The following is a 17442-nucleotide window of genomic DNA, read 5'->3' as shown; positions in this document are numbered from 1 at the left end:
GTACATGTCTGTATGTCTAAATATTGCCGCATTAATAGAATTTCAAAATTATTATGTTTTTTTTAAATTTTGAAGAAGTTAAAATGGCATACTTTTCTGCGTGAAACTTCAAAACGACATTTTCTTATCTTTGTCCCAGATCTCAAAATGTTGATTATAAAAGAGCGAAAACTTCACAAAAGGTTCATTATATTCGATTCTTACTCGTCTCGAGTTGGAAAATTTCTGGTAAGTCATCAACTGGTCCTGGTATCTTCTTCAACAAGAAGCTTTCAGCACTCCGTGCCACTCACAAATCCAATACCAACCGCCTTTTGGTGAAAATCGTTAAAGAAGAAAAATAGAAATGACCGACGGAGGACAATCTGCAATGGACCAAAGTGCTGTCACCGGTGCACCAACAATGGCTTCTGAAGTCCAACCAGTCGATGCATCTGTTGCCCCAACTGTTTCTCCAGGAGGTGCCTCACAACTCGGAGGACAGGAGGATGCATCGATTGGTTTTGTTACCAAGACATATGCCAACTACGTTCAGGATATCCAGCAAGCTGCTGAAGGTTAGTTTTGACACACTGTTAACTATTGGCACCAGAGATGTGCTACACATTTTATCGGCATTCTCAACGTTGTGCCGAAGTTTTGTTTTGCGGAAATGTATGAAGAAAGGGAAAAATTGTTACTTTCTGAAAACTGCACAAAAGAAGTACCAAATAAAATGCACTTCTCTGGTGCGCATTGTGAATGGTTGTTTTCGTAATGTGCACACAGTGCCTGCTCCTCAATCGCGAAGAGTCCATTTTGCTCTCTGTGGCCAACTGTATATACCTATAATTAATTTTCTTTCAGGACTCCGTCAACGCGCAGCTGCACTCCAACAAGATGGTCCAGGACAACTCCAACAACTCCAATCGCAAATCCAACCGCAAACCCAAGAACTCATCTCGGCTCTCCAAGAGACACAATCTCCAATTGGCCTTCCAACATCTGCAGTCGTCGAAATTTTCGGATGGTCTTCAATTCTGCTTCTCGGAGCTGGAATTGCAAGCATTATTGGAGGATATGTGCTTTCTCCAATTTTCGGAATTTTCATTGGAAGAGGTGGATCGGCCATTTTGGCAACTCTTGCCATTCCCGCCTTCGGTGCCTATCAACTGAACAATGAGGATGGAACGACATCGGGAACACGTTTCCAACTTTTGGTTTTGGCATTGGTTCAAGGACTTTTGATGGGGCACTCAATTTCATACACTTATCTGAGTGCTCAACCACTCGGTTTCGTTACTCCATTGGTCATTGCTTTTGCGTACCCATTGATTGCCGGGCAAGTTGGAACCGCCCGTACTCCATTGCTTGGCGGAGCTGTTGGAGCCGCATTCGGAACTCAACTTGTGCTCGGACTTGTCTCTGGATCACTATCGTTCTCTTACTTGCTCTTGTCTGCTCTCTACAGTGCAGCTTCTGGTGCTATTCTTCAAGTTGCCTTCAAGAACTTGACTGCTCAGAACAGAGTAAGACTTAAATTTTCAATTTATTTCCATATGATTTGTTTCAGATCCACATGTACCAGATTCTTTTGGTCTCTTCGTTCCTCTTCTCGAAGGCCCTCGTATACGGATTGTTCGGATCTGCTGAGCCACCAAAAGCATAGAGAACTTTGATTTTGCCCCAATAAAGTATTGTCAATATTTCTACTTTTTATGAAATAAAAAAATTTTTTTTGAAGATTCACGATGTTATAATTGATTGTTTTGCGAAAAGTTCAATTTTCTAAAAAATTTTAATCTGCCAGATGTCCATGTGAAAATACATCACTGTCCGCGTGCCTAGAAGGAACGCTAAATTCACCTGGCGCATCAATCCCTTTTTTCATGTTAAACTTACCAGGCAAAAACTTTTGTCATTCCATCTTCAAGGTTCAAGTCAAGAATTCCATGTTAACAAACATATTCAGCAATCAATGTTAATAAAAATATTTGAACTTTTCAAACTATTTTTTAACAATTTTCCAGAATCCAGTTTCAAGCAAAAAACTGCATGCAGTTTCAAGCACCTCAAGCAAACTAAAATAAAGATTAATTCTTGTTTCAACCCCGAACCCACACAAATCCACAAGATCATTCAACTTATTCGATTGTGATCTTTCCCATTTCTGATCTCGTTTTATCATAACTTCTTCATTTCCGCTCACATTTCTCTGTTCCCTTATCTCGTGTTCATCAGTCATTTCTCCTCTTTTCTGCTACCAATGGACTTTGAACAACCTCGTGACAACCGTATTGATATCGGCGAGTAAAAGAAATACGATCATAGACTGTGGGAACATTGAGGTATTGAAAATGTCTGATAACAATGGAATTTATGTTAATGGATGTACCTAAATGTGCATGGATGTCTAGAGAGTTGCAAATTTGAATAGTATGGAAGTATTATTATGATTTATCAAAGATGAAATACGAAATGGAGAGTGAAAGTATTCTCTCGCTGGAAAACACTAAAATACTCTAAAATACAAGCAAATATTTATTCATTATGCGACAAAACTGTGGCAGAAAAAATTGTTACGAAAGATGACAACAGAAAACTGACTACTCGGCGTTTGCAGCCAGCTTCATACCCAAGGCTTCGCAACTTCTTACCCAAGCCTTGCCCAAAAAATAAAAACATTTATAAGGAGTAGGCAAGACTTGGGTAAACCTTGGGCAAGAGTTGGGCGCCGCCTCAAAAATGAAAAAAGTCGGGGACTGCCTCGCCGTCTCGAGGCGTCGCCCAAGTCTTGCCCAAGTCTCACCCAAGTTTTGCCTATTTCTTACCCAATTTATACCTGTGTGTTGAACTTTAATCGCATTACCCGTTGTGCCGAAGTCTTACCTGCTGAGCCATGATGGTCGCGCGAAAAGATGCACACTAGTAATAATATATAGTACTCATACTCTAATAAATATTTATTGGGGAAGTATCAGACATATCGGATTGATACGGTATTCCCACATACCTTATTTCATTCGTTTTCAAGTGTGCTCTCTAAGGATTCTAAGTTCAGAATTTACAGAATTACAGTAATTCATGTTTGTTTCATGTCTTTCAATAACGGTCAATTTTATAAGAGTTTACATTTCAAAGGAACAGTTCAGTCTTAGAAAAATTCGATCCATTGGATTGACTGTCTATTATTTTACTATTGGACTTATTAGGAATCATCTTGAAGATACCTTTTCTTTCTTTTTATTTTTAGATAAATTATATGGTTTATTAGACAAAATGGCAATAAAAATCAAACTTTGTTCGTACATTTTTAAACAAAGTTAGCCACCAGAGAAAAATATTTAGAATTGGCCTTTGAAGGGACACGTTTTCCAGTGAATACTTTCAATTACATTGAAATTCTTCTATTTTAAATACAAATTACTCAAAAGACAAAGTGTCGATTTACGCTAAACATTGCGCATGCGGGATTTCGGAATCTTGTTCGTTCTTTACATCTGCAAACTTGGGTAAGAAGTTGGCAAAACTTGGCTAAGGCTTGGGTACGACTCGGGTGAGGGAGTTTACACTAGAATTGTTGAAGTTGGGTAAGACTTGGGCAAACTTTGGGTTAGAAGTTGGCAAAAGTTGGGTAAGAAGCTGAAAAGGCCCAAACTTGGGGAAGAAGTTGCCGGGAATTGCCGAGTAAATGTGGCAGAACGCTGAAAAAACTGCGAAAAAAAGTAGGAAACGTGTGCCAGAAAATAGTGAAGAACTGATTTGTTTTAAATTTTTAAATTCAAATATTTAAATAATTAATTTCTAAAACATGCAAAACGTGGTGCACCTATACTTTTGAGGGTTTCAGTGAAAATTTTGAAAATTGAAGTAAACAGAAATTTAAACCTACAAATTAATTATCCAATTCACTCACATTTTTTTTACATCTTGATTTTCAATAAATATTATATTATTTACTGCTCTAAAAATAATTTAATTATTTGTTTTTCAGTTTTGTTTTGATTTTTTTTTTGATTTTGGGTTAGCGCTGCTACGACGCGACCAAGTGGAAATATTCAGAAATTCAAGCTAGAAAGATACCATTTTTCAAATTTGGAACTGCCGTAAAAAATTTTGAGAAGTTTTCCAGAGGTATTAATTTAAAGCTTGATGTGTTCTTCTAAATATCACGTGAAATTGAGCATAATTTGGCTACTTCACCTTTAACGACGCTCAATTACAAGAAGCGTTTATGTTTCAAATTATACTTTGAATGATTTCAGCTGCTTTCTTTGAATAGTTATATAAGAAATCAGAAGTGATTGATCTAATAATCACTACCTTTTCCAGCCATTTACTATTGTTATTTTTCAGGCAGAAAACTCATAAATAACGTTATTGGAGTGACTGAAGTTATACTCGGAAATCACTAATCAAATATATTACTTTATTCAACCACATACTTTTTGGTGTTGTACATTTATCAAAATGAATAATTGGGGATGTATTCTTAGTATTATTGAGCAATCATTATCTATTTTATCATTTCTCACTAATAGTTTATTGATTTTTCTCGTATTCACTAGCTCACCAAAAACTATGGGTTCTTATAAATACATTATGATATTCACTTCAGTTTTTGAAATGGCTTATGGTTTGGTTCACTTTTTGATAAAACCCGAAATAATATCAAAAGATTCGTATGTACTAGAAGAAACCAACTCGCAAAAGTCGCTTATACCTCTTTCTGTTGCCAGGATGCTTCTGTGTGAGTTTAAGAAGATTTTTTTCCAATAAAAATATATAGCTTCCAGTATCTTACAATGGTTCATATGCAATTGCACTGATCAATTTCAATATTCATTTTATTTTTCGTTACTTTGTTATGACTGGGTAATTATTTGAATAATTGAAAACTGACAAAATGTAGAATAAGTCAATTAAAAATTGATTCAGAGAACTAAAGATTCCTTCAAGTTTTTTGAGAAAGTGAAAAAAATAATATAGCTTAGAGATCAGAGAATTTTCAATCGGAAATGTTCACAACTAAAGATCAAACATCTAGTAAAAAAAACATCCTTGAATTTTTGAAATCACACTTTAGCTAAATTTACCTATTTGTAAACCATTGGCATCATAAAATTAATTGAAAATTTATTTTAAAATCTTATTACAGAACTTAGGCTTTTAAAGTCATTATGAATTAATGCAATTAATAACCATTCTCTAGAAATGCTTTAGATTGGTTTAAAAACAAAGAATACACACACATTCGAAATTGAGTATAATTCTAAAAAATAATGATTATAAATATAAAAATTTGCAGGAACGCAAAACGAGTGACTGGAAAAGTGATATGGATATGGTTGAGCATCCCATTCCTTTACTCCATTTTCTACTCGGCTCCTACCCATTTTTTGTTGCATTCTAGTGAAAGCATGGATAGAGTGATAAAGTATGGAAGTATACTCTTAACAGATTTCAATTTAAATTTTCAGATCAGAAGTGGAATATTTGAAACATTTACCAATTGAAGATGTAGTTTATTATGCATTTAACTTCTTTGAAACAACAGAAAACTCGACACAGAAATCTACAAATTGGACCAATATTTATGGGATTTCATTTATGATGCTTGTTATTGTAAGATCTTTTTTATTTCTAATTTCACTGCTGTTTTCAGAGCACCTCCTTCTCTATTACGATTATTTTCGCGGCAAAGGGGTATTTTGAAGTGAAAAAGTTGAGCTCAATAGCAACATCTCATTCGTCTGCTAGCAAAACTCTACAAGCTCAATTATTTTACTCATTAGTCATTCAGACAGTTATTCCAGTGATTCTTATTCATTTCCCAACAACTATCATTCTTATTAATGCATTTTTTGGTATTGGACGGGAAGTTCATGGTCATATCCTTACAGTATCTATTTGTCTATTTCCAGCAATAGATTCCTTGCCAAGCATGATTATAATTAGGCCTTATCGGCTTGCAATCAAGAGTGGGTTTTCGATTTTTTTTACAATGATTTTAGAATTTGTTTCAGGAGTTTTGAAATATCCATTCCGACGTAGAAGCTCTTCGATTGCGGCGTCAAATACCAAATACCTGTCGGATGTTACAAGCAGAGTAGCCACAAATAATTGATAATAGATATTGGTTAATATTCTGATGATTATGAAAAGTTTTCCCTATATTTTCATAACTTCTTATTTAACAATGTTGGCACAAATCCCCCAAATGATGAGCCACTTCTAACTTTTAAAAATATAAATTGGTTGAATGTGGTTGAATACAAAATAAATCCTCAATAAAACTCTTTATTCCAAACTAATCTTCACCAATAACCGGAAGGACTCTAATGAAACACATTGACTGGTTTGACGCCACAAATGATGCCTTCACTTGATTCATCAGTGACGGTTTATGGTGTTCTCCACGTCTGAAGAACCTCTCTTTCAGTGGGTGATTCTGTAATTATCTCTAGTAATAGTGGACAAGTACCCGGCAGGTGTCGAACGCTGCAAGTCCAACTAACCTCATTAACCATAATTCTCATAAAGTCTTGAAAATGGTAGAAGACCAGAGTGGCAACACAGCAGTTTTTAACATTCTGAAACTTTGCATCTTCGGCGAGGATGAGCAAGTTGCAAATGTACATGAGCTCTTCATAGTTCTAAAAATATAAATTAATATAAGCTCACTGAAGCAAGCATAAGCTCTTACCGTCTTTAGCTCTTCACACAGATGTTTTTCAATCGAGTTCTTCAGAAGTTTCATCTTGAAAACCTCCCATTGCTTGGCCAAAGTGAACACCTCGGAAGCCAGTTTTGGAGTGAGCAGAGCTGGTTTTTTGTAGCGTCCGGTGACCATATAGGTGAGAAACTGAAAAATGTAATTAACGTCGTGAAAATTTTCAGTGGTAAAGACGGGATTTCGATAGGAGTGGGAGAGGAGGCTTAGTGTGAGTTGGGACCCTCCTCCCCTTCCCTCTTTTTCAACTTCACCGTACAATATCGATGGCCTCCACAGAATCTGCATCTTCAACTGTGTACTCAGTTGTTGTGTCCTTCAAAGTATCACGGAAGAATGGAGATGCCAGGCACACGAGTTCCTTACTGGTCATCAAAGAATGGACGCCGTCGGATGTTTTTAGCATCAAATTGTGGCGGGATCTGGAATTAAATTGGTAATAAAAAAATAATTGATATGTTAAAATTGAGCGTTAAACAAAAATAAACGAACTTATCAGTGAGTGCATCGAAATAATACTCCAACGTCTGAAGCACATTCGGTGCTCCGGCTCTCACAAGATACTTCAAATTCCCAAAATCGTCTCTCTTGAATTCCATTCTAGTCTCCAATTGAATCATTTGATCATTTTTCTTTGCATCAGCCAGCATCACCGATAAATCTTCTTCAAATTTGACATCAGGCTTAGAGGCATAGCATGTTTGTCCCATTGGAATAGACTCTCCATCAATAAAAAATTTGACATAGTTTTGAGTGTTTCCATCAGAATCCAGAGCAATTACTTTGAAGTAAAGTTTGTGAATTGGTGGAAATATTTCACGACAAATATTTCCATGTCTTGATTTTGACAACATGATTAACCAAGTAGGTTCACCGAGATGAAGAGCTTTTTGCTTGTAGAGTTTGACTTGCCTAAAGTCATTATATTTGAAAATTCTTTCGAAAAAGCGCTTACCAATCGAGCATAGTGCTCTCAAAAATCGTGGAAAATTCGTCTACATGTGTTTTAATTCGAATTGATGAGTAAAATTGATAATATTGTCCGCGTTTTTATACTCTGAAATAGTTTTTTTTGAAGCTCAGAAAAAATCTGTCGATGCTGTAGACGTCTAAAAAAAGCTTTTTTGGCTTATCTTACGTCAATGGGTCTCGCCACGCGAACAACGAGTTACTCCAGCTCGTGTGGATCTACATATGGGCCGCTTTGGAAGCATATGTTTCAAATTGGAGGAAAAATTACCGCAAAGTTTTTACATAACAATATAAAGATGGAATAGCGGTATATAAACCGACACTTGTTACAGTAACTCTTTGTCCGCGTGGCGAGACTCATGCGCGTAAGATAAGCGAAAATCATTGCCGGTACTTGTGTATTATACCCCCGCCATTGTAAAAATAAATCAAATTTCCATTAATTTATTTGTTTAAATTAAACGTGATACCCAGTTTCCTTGTTAGGCTAAGCCTAAAATTCCACACGTTTTTATTTTATAAGGTAAAAAATTAATGTTTAAAATGGCGGGGGTATAATACACAAGTACCTCATTGCCTTTAGACCAGGGGTGTGCGGCAAATGGAAAAAATTGCCGAGCTCGGCAAATCGGCAATTGCTGGTTTTTCAAAATTTGCCGAGCTCGGCAAATTCGGCAAATCTCTTTTTTCAATATTTGCCGAGCACGGCAAATTCGGCAAATTTCCCGAGCTCGGCAAATTCGGCAAATTCGGCAATTTTTTCGGCCGTGCTTTATTCGGCCGTGCGTAACAAACTCGGAAAAATTTGATATTTTTTATGTTTTTTGGAGCACCAAAACTACTGAATTCTTAACACACATCTGGTTTCTGAATAAGTTCCGCGTAGTATGTCTGTTTAAGCATCAAAATAGCTCAATTTTATGTCATTTTACTAAATTTTTGGCTAAAAAATCAATAGTTTTAGTCAAAATTGTACTGTCAAATTTTTGACGTGTGCGGCAAATTTCGAAATTTGCCGAGCTCGGCAAATTCGGCAAATCTACTTTTTTGAAAATTGCCGAGCTCGGCAAATCGGCAATTGCTGGTTTTTTAAAATTTGCCGAATTCGGCAAATCGGCAAATTTGCCGAGCTCGGCAAGTCGGCAATTTTCGGCAAATCGGCAAATTTGCCGCACACCCCTGCTTTAGACGTCTACGCAATAGTCGATCAGAGAAATGTCTAGTTTAAAAGAAACTAGAAAATAATATGGAATAGTACGCGCGTACTGGTGGACACTTACTTTCATCCATGCGGATCACTGCCATATTGAACAATAAGCACGGTTTTTGGAAGTGAAATAGATGGGAATAAATTTTAATTGAACTTCTTTGCCTGTTTCGGAAAATTGTTTTTTATTGACGTGGAATTGTTTTTTTTTAACAACACGGGAATATTTATTTTCTCATATTTTGAAATGAAAAAGAATGAGAATGAATGAACATGGCCAGCATCTTTCGGCTCTTTGTAGATTTACGAACGATTTTGCAATAACCTCCATGCTCGCTAGTCTTAGTGCATTGAATGCTGGTTAAGTTTCGTTTCTAATTATTCTTATTATCTCCCAACTATAATTTGGAAACTATTTCAAACTTCAAAAGTGGTTTTGTGTGTAGAGCAAATTCTTGAGAAATAACGTAGATTTAAGAGAGTGGCCGAGTTTTCTCTATTCTCAGACACACAACAAAAGGCTACGGTGAGGTGCTGAAAATTTTGGGGTGTCGTTACTATCCTGAATAATCGTTATTCAAATAGTTCAAACTTACAAATCAAAATAGGAACCCTATTCCAAAACAGGCAAACACTTTTTGACTACTGGATTTTTGACTACATTGCTTTTTGACTACGAGTGTCTTTTTCGCTACTGGCCGAAAAAATAGCTACATTCGCACTTTTGTCTTTTTGACTACTGAATGTCTTTTTCGCTACTGACTAAAAAAATAGCTACATTCGCACTTTTGTCTTTTTGACTACTGAATGTCTTTTTCGCTACTGACTGAAAAAATAGCTACATTCGCACTTTTGACTTTTTGACTACTGAATGTCTTTTTCGCTACTGACTGAAAAAATAGCTACATTCGCACTTTTGTCTTTTTGACTACTGAATGTCTTTTTCGCTACTGACTGAAAAAATAGCTACATTCGCACTTTTGTCTTTTTGACTACTGAATGTCTTTTTCGCTACTGACTAAAAAAATAGCTACATTCGCACTTTTGTCTTTTTGACTACTGAATGTCTTTTTCGCTACTGACTGAAAAAATAGCTACATTCGCACTTTTGACTTTTTGACTACTGAATGTCTTTTTCGCTACTGACTGAAAAAATAGCTACATTCGCACTTTTGTCTTTTTGACTACTGAATGTCTTTTTCGCTACTGACTGAAAAAATAGCTACATTCGCACTTTTGTCTTTTTGACTACTGAATGTCTTTTTCGCTACTGACTGAAAAAATAGCTACATTCGCACTTTTGTCTTTTTGACTACTGAATGTCTTTTTCGCTACTGACTAAAAAATAGCTACATTCGCACTTTTGTCTTTTTGACTACTGAATGTCTTTTTCGCTACTGACTGAAAAATAGCTACATTCGCACTTTTGACTTTTTGACTACCACATAAAAACCAAGGGTCCGACGCGCCTTGACTGGCGTTTCCAAAACTCAAAGATAGTTTGTAGAAGTTATTCATCATTACACCCCACCCAGTTTTTTCGAAAGTTTTATCAGATATTCAACAACTTGGCTCTTAAAATCTAAAATTGAAGCAAACGACAATAATACAAATGATTATTTTGAAGAAATTTATATCAAAAATGTTGTTTTCATGCTTTATTCAATAGAGTCGAGAAACGATATCTTTCTGCACAAAGTCCCACTTTGCGAGCTCGGCTCTTGTTGCAACATTTCACAAATCTGAATTATATTTTTGATAGTGGAGATTCTTGGGACAACACCTCTTAAAGTCTGCTGATTTTTTTACACTTATATTTCGAAACATTTTGTTTTTGTCTACATTTTCCATTCTTTTTCTGGTTTTTTATTGAAATTGGTTCAGATCGAGGCCCATTCCATAGCTTTTTTTCGTTAATTTAAACAAAATTTTGAGAAAACGAGCGACTTCCAGAAATTTGTGCATGAAATCCCAGAAAATCTGAGTCTTCATGACTTTCATCGAAACTTTTCGAAAATACACTCCGTGTTTGGCTCCAGAACTGTTCAAAACGGAAAGTGAATCAATATTTTAAATTATTACTGCAAATAGTTCAAATTTCCAGACTTCCGCTAATGAATGAGCCTCGTTTCCGTACAATTTCAATAAAAATCCAAATTTTTTGTTGAATTCTCCACCTGAAAAACAGTTATTATAATTTAATGGTCAGAAACATATTTAAACTTCATCATTTTACCCTTTTCCAATAAAAATATCGTTTTCCGCGTGAAAAAATAACAGATATCTGCGCAGATAAAAGTTTTTTGTCTAGCAAAAATTAAAATTTCCAGAAATGCGCCAGCACGCGAAGTGCGCATCGCTGAAACGCGCAAGCAATCTCCCTCCCCCTTCGTTTCCACCCGAGGAGACCGTGCGTGGCGATAAATCACTTTTTTCTCAATGATGGATTTTTCGCTACATGTCTTTTTCGCTACTCTTCCCTGCGAGACCCGTCCATCGTGTAGTCCTCTTGAAGGAAATCATTATGTTTCGAGAAAGCGAGAAGAAGAGTTCTTCTTTTAATTATTTAAACATTGTTAATTCAGCGAGATGGAAAGTGGAAAACAGGTCTTCTCGGAGTCTTCACGATAGATGCGTACAATGAGCGTCTTTCCATTATGAAAGGAGAAGTGCACGAAGACGTATGGAAGTGGTAAATTCACGACTTCATCCCTCTTCAAAATCGTAACTTTATTATTCAGGTACGACAATAAAAAATCGATGTTCTTCGAATGTGCGTCGGCGAAAGCCAAACTGATGGCTGGCCATTTGAGACAATTCTCAACTAATAACATCTCGGAGAATTTCAATCGAGCCATTAAAGTCACAATCGGCAAGCAACTGACGCTGGACAAACTGATTGTAAAGCTCAACGAGCGATGCGAAGGTGAGAAATGCCAAAGTGAGAAAAATTTGTGATTTTTCCATTTCAGAATCATTCAACGAGTGTTTCTGGAGCACAGTGGGACACTCCGAGTACGTGATCGTGTCAGTTGATCTACAGACTATGTCCATGGACGAAAAACTTCAGTGGTTTGCCGATGCAGGAATTACTGGAGGAATGCTTCCAGCGTTAGATGTTCCATACCAACTACTGTCAGGTAACACACAATTACAGTTTTAAAGGTGGAGTAGCGTCGATGGGGAATTTGTTTTAAAATACGCAGAAGGTGCCAAATGTATAAGTTATAATGAAGAAAGAACGAAAAAATTTCATTAAGTTTGAAAAAAATCGGACTGAATATTGCTAATTCTCGCTACCAAATTTGAATGGCCGCCAAAATGAACTTAGAATTTTCTGTTTTTCTGGAAAGCACGAAAAACAACAAATTCAAAATTCATTTTGGCGGCAATTCAAAATTGGTAGCGAGAATTAGCAATATTCAGTCCGATTTTTTCAAACTTAATGAAATTTTTTCGTTCTTTTTTCATTATAACTTATCCTTTTGGCACCTTCTGCGTATTTTAAAACAAATTCCCCATCGACGCTACTCCACCTTTAAGTCAAAATAGGTTCCCGTTTGTAGAAGTCAACTTGGAACGAAGCCGTCAAGAAGCGGAGCCCAGTGGAGAAATCGACATTTATCAACGCGACACAGACATTTTCAATCTCCGAGATGACTCAGGTACCGGCCCAAAATATGCATCGGTGGAGCTCACGCAGGGAATGCTGATCTGCAACAAATGTAACTCTGAAAAGCTGGATTTTATTTGCCGCCATGTGTAAGTGTAGTCTTCAAGTCTCCAAGAACATTAACAATTTTAGCTTGCGCTGTCTGAAGGATCTTTCTGACACGGATAGAATGATTCAATGGCATAAAATGCTTACTTTTATCAAAAAGCAGAAGAAAGAGGAAGCTCTTCAATCACAAGGACCCAGAATCGACCCAAAAAGTGGAATGAAGCTGTCCGACAGAATCGGAAAGAAGAATTCCGCCAACAACCGGAAAAGAAAAATGGTTGAAGTTTCCACGTACGTTTCTCCCAGTCATTCGTGAATTTTTAATACGCGAATTACAGGTTGACAGTATACAAGGATGACCCGAAATCAAACGGCCAAGACGATTCCGCTAACTCAAGAACTACACTCACCGAGAGCGAAAACGAAGTGAATTTTGACAATGAAACCACTTCGCTGTTCTCGCCTCAAAGCACATTCACGCCTATTTTTTCGTCAACGCGCCTCGAAGAAAGGCAACTTGTGGAAAGGGAGCTCAAGGACAACCATGCCGAAGAGATTCAACTCGACGCTGACAAGGCCGACGAGAGCCAGCTCAACGACAGTCGAAGGTCGGCTAGAAATCGGTAAGTCGATCACACATTGTTTTCTTCTTTAACTCTTACGTTTAGTACCAGTTCAACAATTTTCGACCCGTCGCCAACTCAACCAAACGATGATTTCGAAATGTCTCCGAGCCATAGACTATTGCGTTTTGACGAAATCATTGATCTGTGGGGTATCGAACTGTACACCAATACGACTGAGAGCCTCACCTTCCGGGCCACACTGGGAACTGAGAACAATTATTCTGTCAGACCTGATACCGGAACTGTGTTGAAAAGCCGCATATTGAAAATTCGGCTCCTCAACGATGATGCTCCAAATGATGTTTTGACAGTCTTCTACAAGACGAAAGGTGCATTGCGTGAGAAATCATTCAACATTGAGCTTCGAAACGAAGTCGAGCTTTAATCATATTTCTGACGAACTTACCGTCATTTTTTTTGTTGTTGTTTTGACCCTATTTTTAATTAATCTGTTTTTTTTCTTTTTGTTAAGCATGTTGTAGATTTCTCAAGTTGTTAAGTTGTTAACCGAGTTTTAGTTCCATTAATTATATTCATTCCCAGTTTTTTTTTCGAGACGGTTCAAAAAGCCTTTAGCATTATACCGGTATTTCACAACGCCATCTCCCCATTCCTTTGACATTCAATTTTAAAATTCCCCACTCAATCTTTCATTCGAAAATTAAGAAATGTTCCAACTATTTTGTTTTTTTTTGTTTTTTTAAAGGCAGTTCTTTGTTTTTTTATTGTTCTAGATGTTGTTAGTTTTTTAGATTTTTTGTATTTTTTGATGTTCAGAAAGACAATCTGACTTGTTTTGTTTCCCACCCATAACCATCTCTTTAATTTTTTGGTTTATCATATTTGTTGATCTCCACATTCCCTAATTTACCGGTTTCACTTCACTCATTCCCCTCGTCTTTATGTTTCCTAGTTTTTATCCCCATTTATTGTAAGGGTTTTTCTAGATGAATCGGATAAAAAAAAACTCATCTTTATAGTAAATAAAGCCAAAAGAGCTCGAAATTTGGTATTATGCTCTTTTTGGAGCACGAAATCCGCAGAAAAAATTTTGCCAGCATAAGAATATTTTTCAAAACGGGCCAATTTTCTTGTATTCTTATGCTGACTTCTTTGTCAGCATAAGAAGATTTCAATGTACTGGGCGCCAGCATAAGAAGAAACGACAGCATAAGAATAGACAAAAAACCATTGACAGCATAAGAAGACGTCAGCATAAGAATATGACAGCATAGGAATATTGGCCCACTTTATGTTTACAGACAAATGAATGGGCACAATTCAAAAGATCAGGGCTGAATTTTATGTGGTAGTCAAAAAGTCAAAAGTGCGAATGTAGCTATTTTTCAGTCAGTAGCGAAAAAGACATTCAGTAGTCAAAAAGACAAAAGTGCGAATGTAGCTATTTTTTTAGTCAGTAGCGAAAAAGACATTCAGTAGTCAAAAAGACAAAAGTGCGAATGTAGCTATTTTTTCGGTCAGTAGCGAAAAAGACACTCGTAGTCAAAGAGCAATGTAGTCAAAAATCCAGTAGTCAAAAAGTGTTTCCCTCCAAAACACATTCGTTTTCATCTTCATCTAGTTCTCCAAAAAATCTCAACACATTTGCTAAGATCATAGAACCGCCGGTGCAACCACATGGTCTTCTTCTTCTTTATTTCCATTATCATCCATTCTCTCTTCACGTCACTTGCGCCCTCAGTTTTCGTGGCGCCCGGTTCAAACAGCAAGTAGAGCCTTGTGGATGGGCGAGAGAGTGTGCGAGACGAAGATGCGAAGAGAACGGGGCAAAGTGTGAGAGACGATTGCGAAATACTGAATGTTGGAGTCTCCGAACAAAAATATGTGTTTATTGCGAAATACTGGGAAAAATAGAGTGACGAGATGGTTATGGTACTTACTAGAGACAGAAAAAGCTCAAATATTGATCTTTTGGATTTTTTCGGCTTTTTCGAAGCATTTCAAGTACACAGTTCACCGATTTCCAAGAGCAGGATAATGTGTCGATTTACGCAGCTCGTGTAATCCTCGAGGAGAAGCTGTTTTTTGCAGAGGATTTTTTGGCTCACTTTCATTTTTTTCGATGTTTTTTTTAAATTAACCATTAAAATCGGCAATTTGCATTTTATTTTCAAGGTTTTAGCAAAAAAATTATTTTTTCAACAAAAAACAGTCGAAAAAATACTGTAGATTTGCTGCAAAAATAATTACACTTCTCCTCGAGGAGTACACGGTCATGTGTCGATTTACGCAGATCGCGGACTCCTCGTGGAGAAATGAGCATTATTTTTTGTACAGAATTTTTTCGCTCAATTTAGATCATTTTTCGCGATTTTTTCTCTATTTCGCATTGAAGACGCCAATTTTACTCCCATTTAAAAATTGTATGTATTTATTGCTGGAATCTTCTAAAAACGAAAATATTATTGAATCAGCGATTTAGATGCTCAGACAAACGTGTTAGCTTCTATTTAGAAGGAATATACCTATTTAGTAGAATCGGAAAACTAATTAGAGCTAAATAGAAGAACTAGTTCTAAATAGATCAGGGTTTGATCTAATTAGAACAGCGTAAAAATGGCAGATCTATTTAGACCTAAATAGAAGAGGGTAGATCTAAATAGATCAGGGTTTGATCTAAATAGATCAGGGTTTGATCTAATTAGAACAGCGTAAAAATGGCAGATCTATTTAGACCTAAATAGAAGAGGGTAGATCTAAATAGAAGAGGACGACACCTAATTAGGTCAGGGATTTCGACCGTTAGTGTGCAAGCTCGCGCGATGTCTCATTTTTTCAGTAGATAATAGTTTTTGAACCAGATAGGTTTTTGCGATAAAGAGTTTAGTCCGACAGTTTCTGTCGAGGAAAGTGTGAGTGTTCCGACATCTTATGTCGAGGAAAGTAACAGGTCCGACAGCTTGTGTCAAGAAAAGTGCGATGACCGGCAGCTCCGGTCGCGGGCCCCCCTCCTTTTGCATCGTTTTTCCCTCAGCGTGTCAAACGCGTCATATTGGCGTTTCAGTTCAAGGGTATCTTACCCGAGAAAAATTAATCGGTTTCGTTCCTAGAATATGGCAATAATGTGTTGCTTTTTTGATAATTTTCAGTTGCCGGAGTGTGCGGGGTTCAAGACACGTCTTCATGACATTATGTATACTTTGAGAGCGACGACGGCGAGAGTCGGGGGAACAGGGTTCGAAACTTCAGAACGAACAGTAGAATTCTCTCAAATAGGAGATTAAATGCTCCTCTTTTCCACTTTTTCATAAACTATTAGAATCATCGCTTTGGGCGAAGTGATAAATCAGACGAGCATAACGTATATAGTGACCAATCATACTTTTCGAGAATGGTCGGCACAAGCTTCATCAATACTTCAAATCTTCTTGATAATAAACTTCAGTGGAATCCAAAGATTATTTCCTCTAAAACGTTTGGTCTGGAATAATAAATGCAAAAAAGTCGATGAACTACTTAATTAGCGTCGCAACTAGTTCTCACACGCGCAAGGTTGGCTAAACAGGTAACGTTTCAGATCGTGAAGCAGAAGGTCAAGGGTTCAACTCCGGGTGGTGGCAAGAAAATTTCTCCGAGAACGGTAGCAGGCTTAGAAGAGGTGTCTAGATTCCACAGGGTACTACCTGTGGAAAAAGTGAACGAACAGGGTCGGCAGGGGAGCTGAACGAGAATAGAAAATCTTTTTTTTTTCCGGAATCCAAAATCACATTTTCCAAAAATTCACTTTTAAAAATTCCGAGTCTAAATAGAAGCAAAACGCACTTATATTTAGAAAAGAGTAGAACTATTTAGAAGAAGAAGGTATTTCTAATTAGAAGAAGTAGACATATTTAGAAGAAAAATGCGCTTATATTTAGAAAAGAGTAGACCTATTTAGAACAAAAAGGTACTTCTAATTAGAAGAAGTAGACCTATTTAGTTATAAAAAGCTCTGCTATTTAGATGAAAAAGCATTTCTAATTATGTCGTGTTAGGAGCTAGCGCCATTTCTAAATATATCTGCTTTTTTCTTCTAAATAGAAGCGAAAACGTTTATCTGAGTGGTAAATTCAAAATAAGAATTCGCAAAAATAGAACAAAATTCTGCATTTCTAGCAAAAAACTGTAAAAGCTTTTCCTCGGGGAGTACACGAGCTGCGTAATTCGACACAGGAACAATGTTCAACCTTGATATCAAACCACA

At 36.8% G+C, this 17442-nt stretch overlaps 3 protein-coding genes and 1 non-coding gene across 4 annotated transcripts; 2 read left to right on the top strand and 2 right to left on the bottom strand.

Annotated features, from left to right (window-relative positions):
- The first annotated feature begins 69 nt into the window (after positions 1 to 69).
- On the top strand, positions 70 to 1724 carry T16A9.5 (Membrane transporter protein). Its single transcript, NM_001392651.1, has 4 exons — positions 70 to 228; positions 277 to 557; positions 847 to 1508; positions 1553 to 1724. The coding sequence occupies exons 2-4, from the start codon at positions 347 to 349 to the stop codon at positions 1646 to 1648; spliced, it is 969 nt and encodes a 322-aa protein (NP_001379155.1). The 5' UTR covers positions 70 to 228; positions 277 to 346; the 3' UTR covers positions 1649 to 1724.
- T16A9.6 lies at positions 271 to 418 on the bottom strand. The gene has a single exon (NR_069939.1). It is a non-coding gene; the product is annotated as an Unclassified non-coding RNA T16A9.6 (non-coding RNA).
- Positions 1725 to 4432: 2708 nt separating the features above from the next.
- On the top strand, positions 4433 to 6106 carry str-230 (Seven TM Receptor; the record flags this gene model as incomplete). The annotated part of the gene is made up of 6 exons (NM_074117.4): positions 4433 to 4729; positions 4776 to 4854; positions 5288 to 5416; positions 5460 to 5604; positions 5645 to 5960; positions 6006 to 6106. The coding sequence occupies exons 1-6, from the start codon at positions 4450 to 4452 to the stop codon at positions 6104 to 6106; spliced, it is 1050 nt and encodes a 349-aa protein (NP_506518.2). The 5' UTR covers positions 4433 to 4449.
- Positions 6107 to 6265: 159 nt separating this feature from the next.
- T16A9.3 (BTB domain-containing protein) lies at positions 6266 to 9762 on the bottom strand. Its single transcript, NM_074116.4, has 8 exons — positions 9488 to 9762; positions 8965 to 9056; positions 7668 to 7769; positions 7205 to 7624; positions 6972 to 7134; positions 6686 to 6844; positions 6498 to 6635; positions 6266 to 6430 (listed from the first exon to the last, which is right to left on the bottom strand). The coding sequence occupies exons 3-8, from the start codon at positions 7676 to 7678 to the stop codon at positions 6290 to 6292; spliced, it is 1032 nt and encodes a 343-aa protein (NP_506517.3). The 5' UTR covers positions 7679 to 7769; positions 8965 to 9056; positions 9488 to 9762; the 3' UTR covers positions 6266 to 6289.
- Positions 9763 to 17442: the final 7680 nt, after the last annotated feature.

This window comes from Caenorhabditis elegans, chromosome V (genome assembly GCF_000002985.6).
Source record: "Caenorhabditis elegans chromosome V".
In the NCBI taxonomy this organism is placed as follows: Eukaryota; Metazoa; Nematoda; class Chromadorea; order Rhabditida; family Rhabditidae; genus Caenorhabditis; species Caenorhabditis elegans.
The sequence above is the reverse complement of the archived record's forward strand: the minus strand, read 5'-3'. Positions and strand labels throughout refer to the sequence as shown.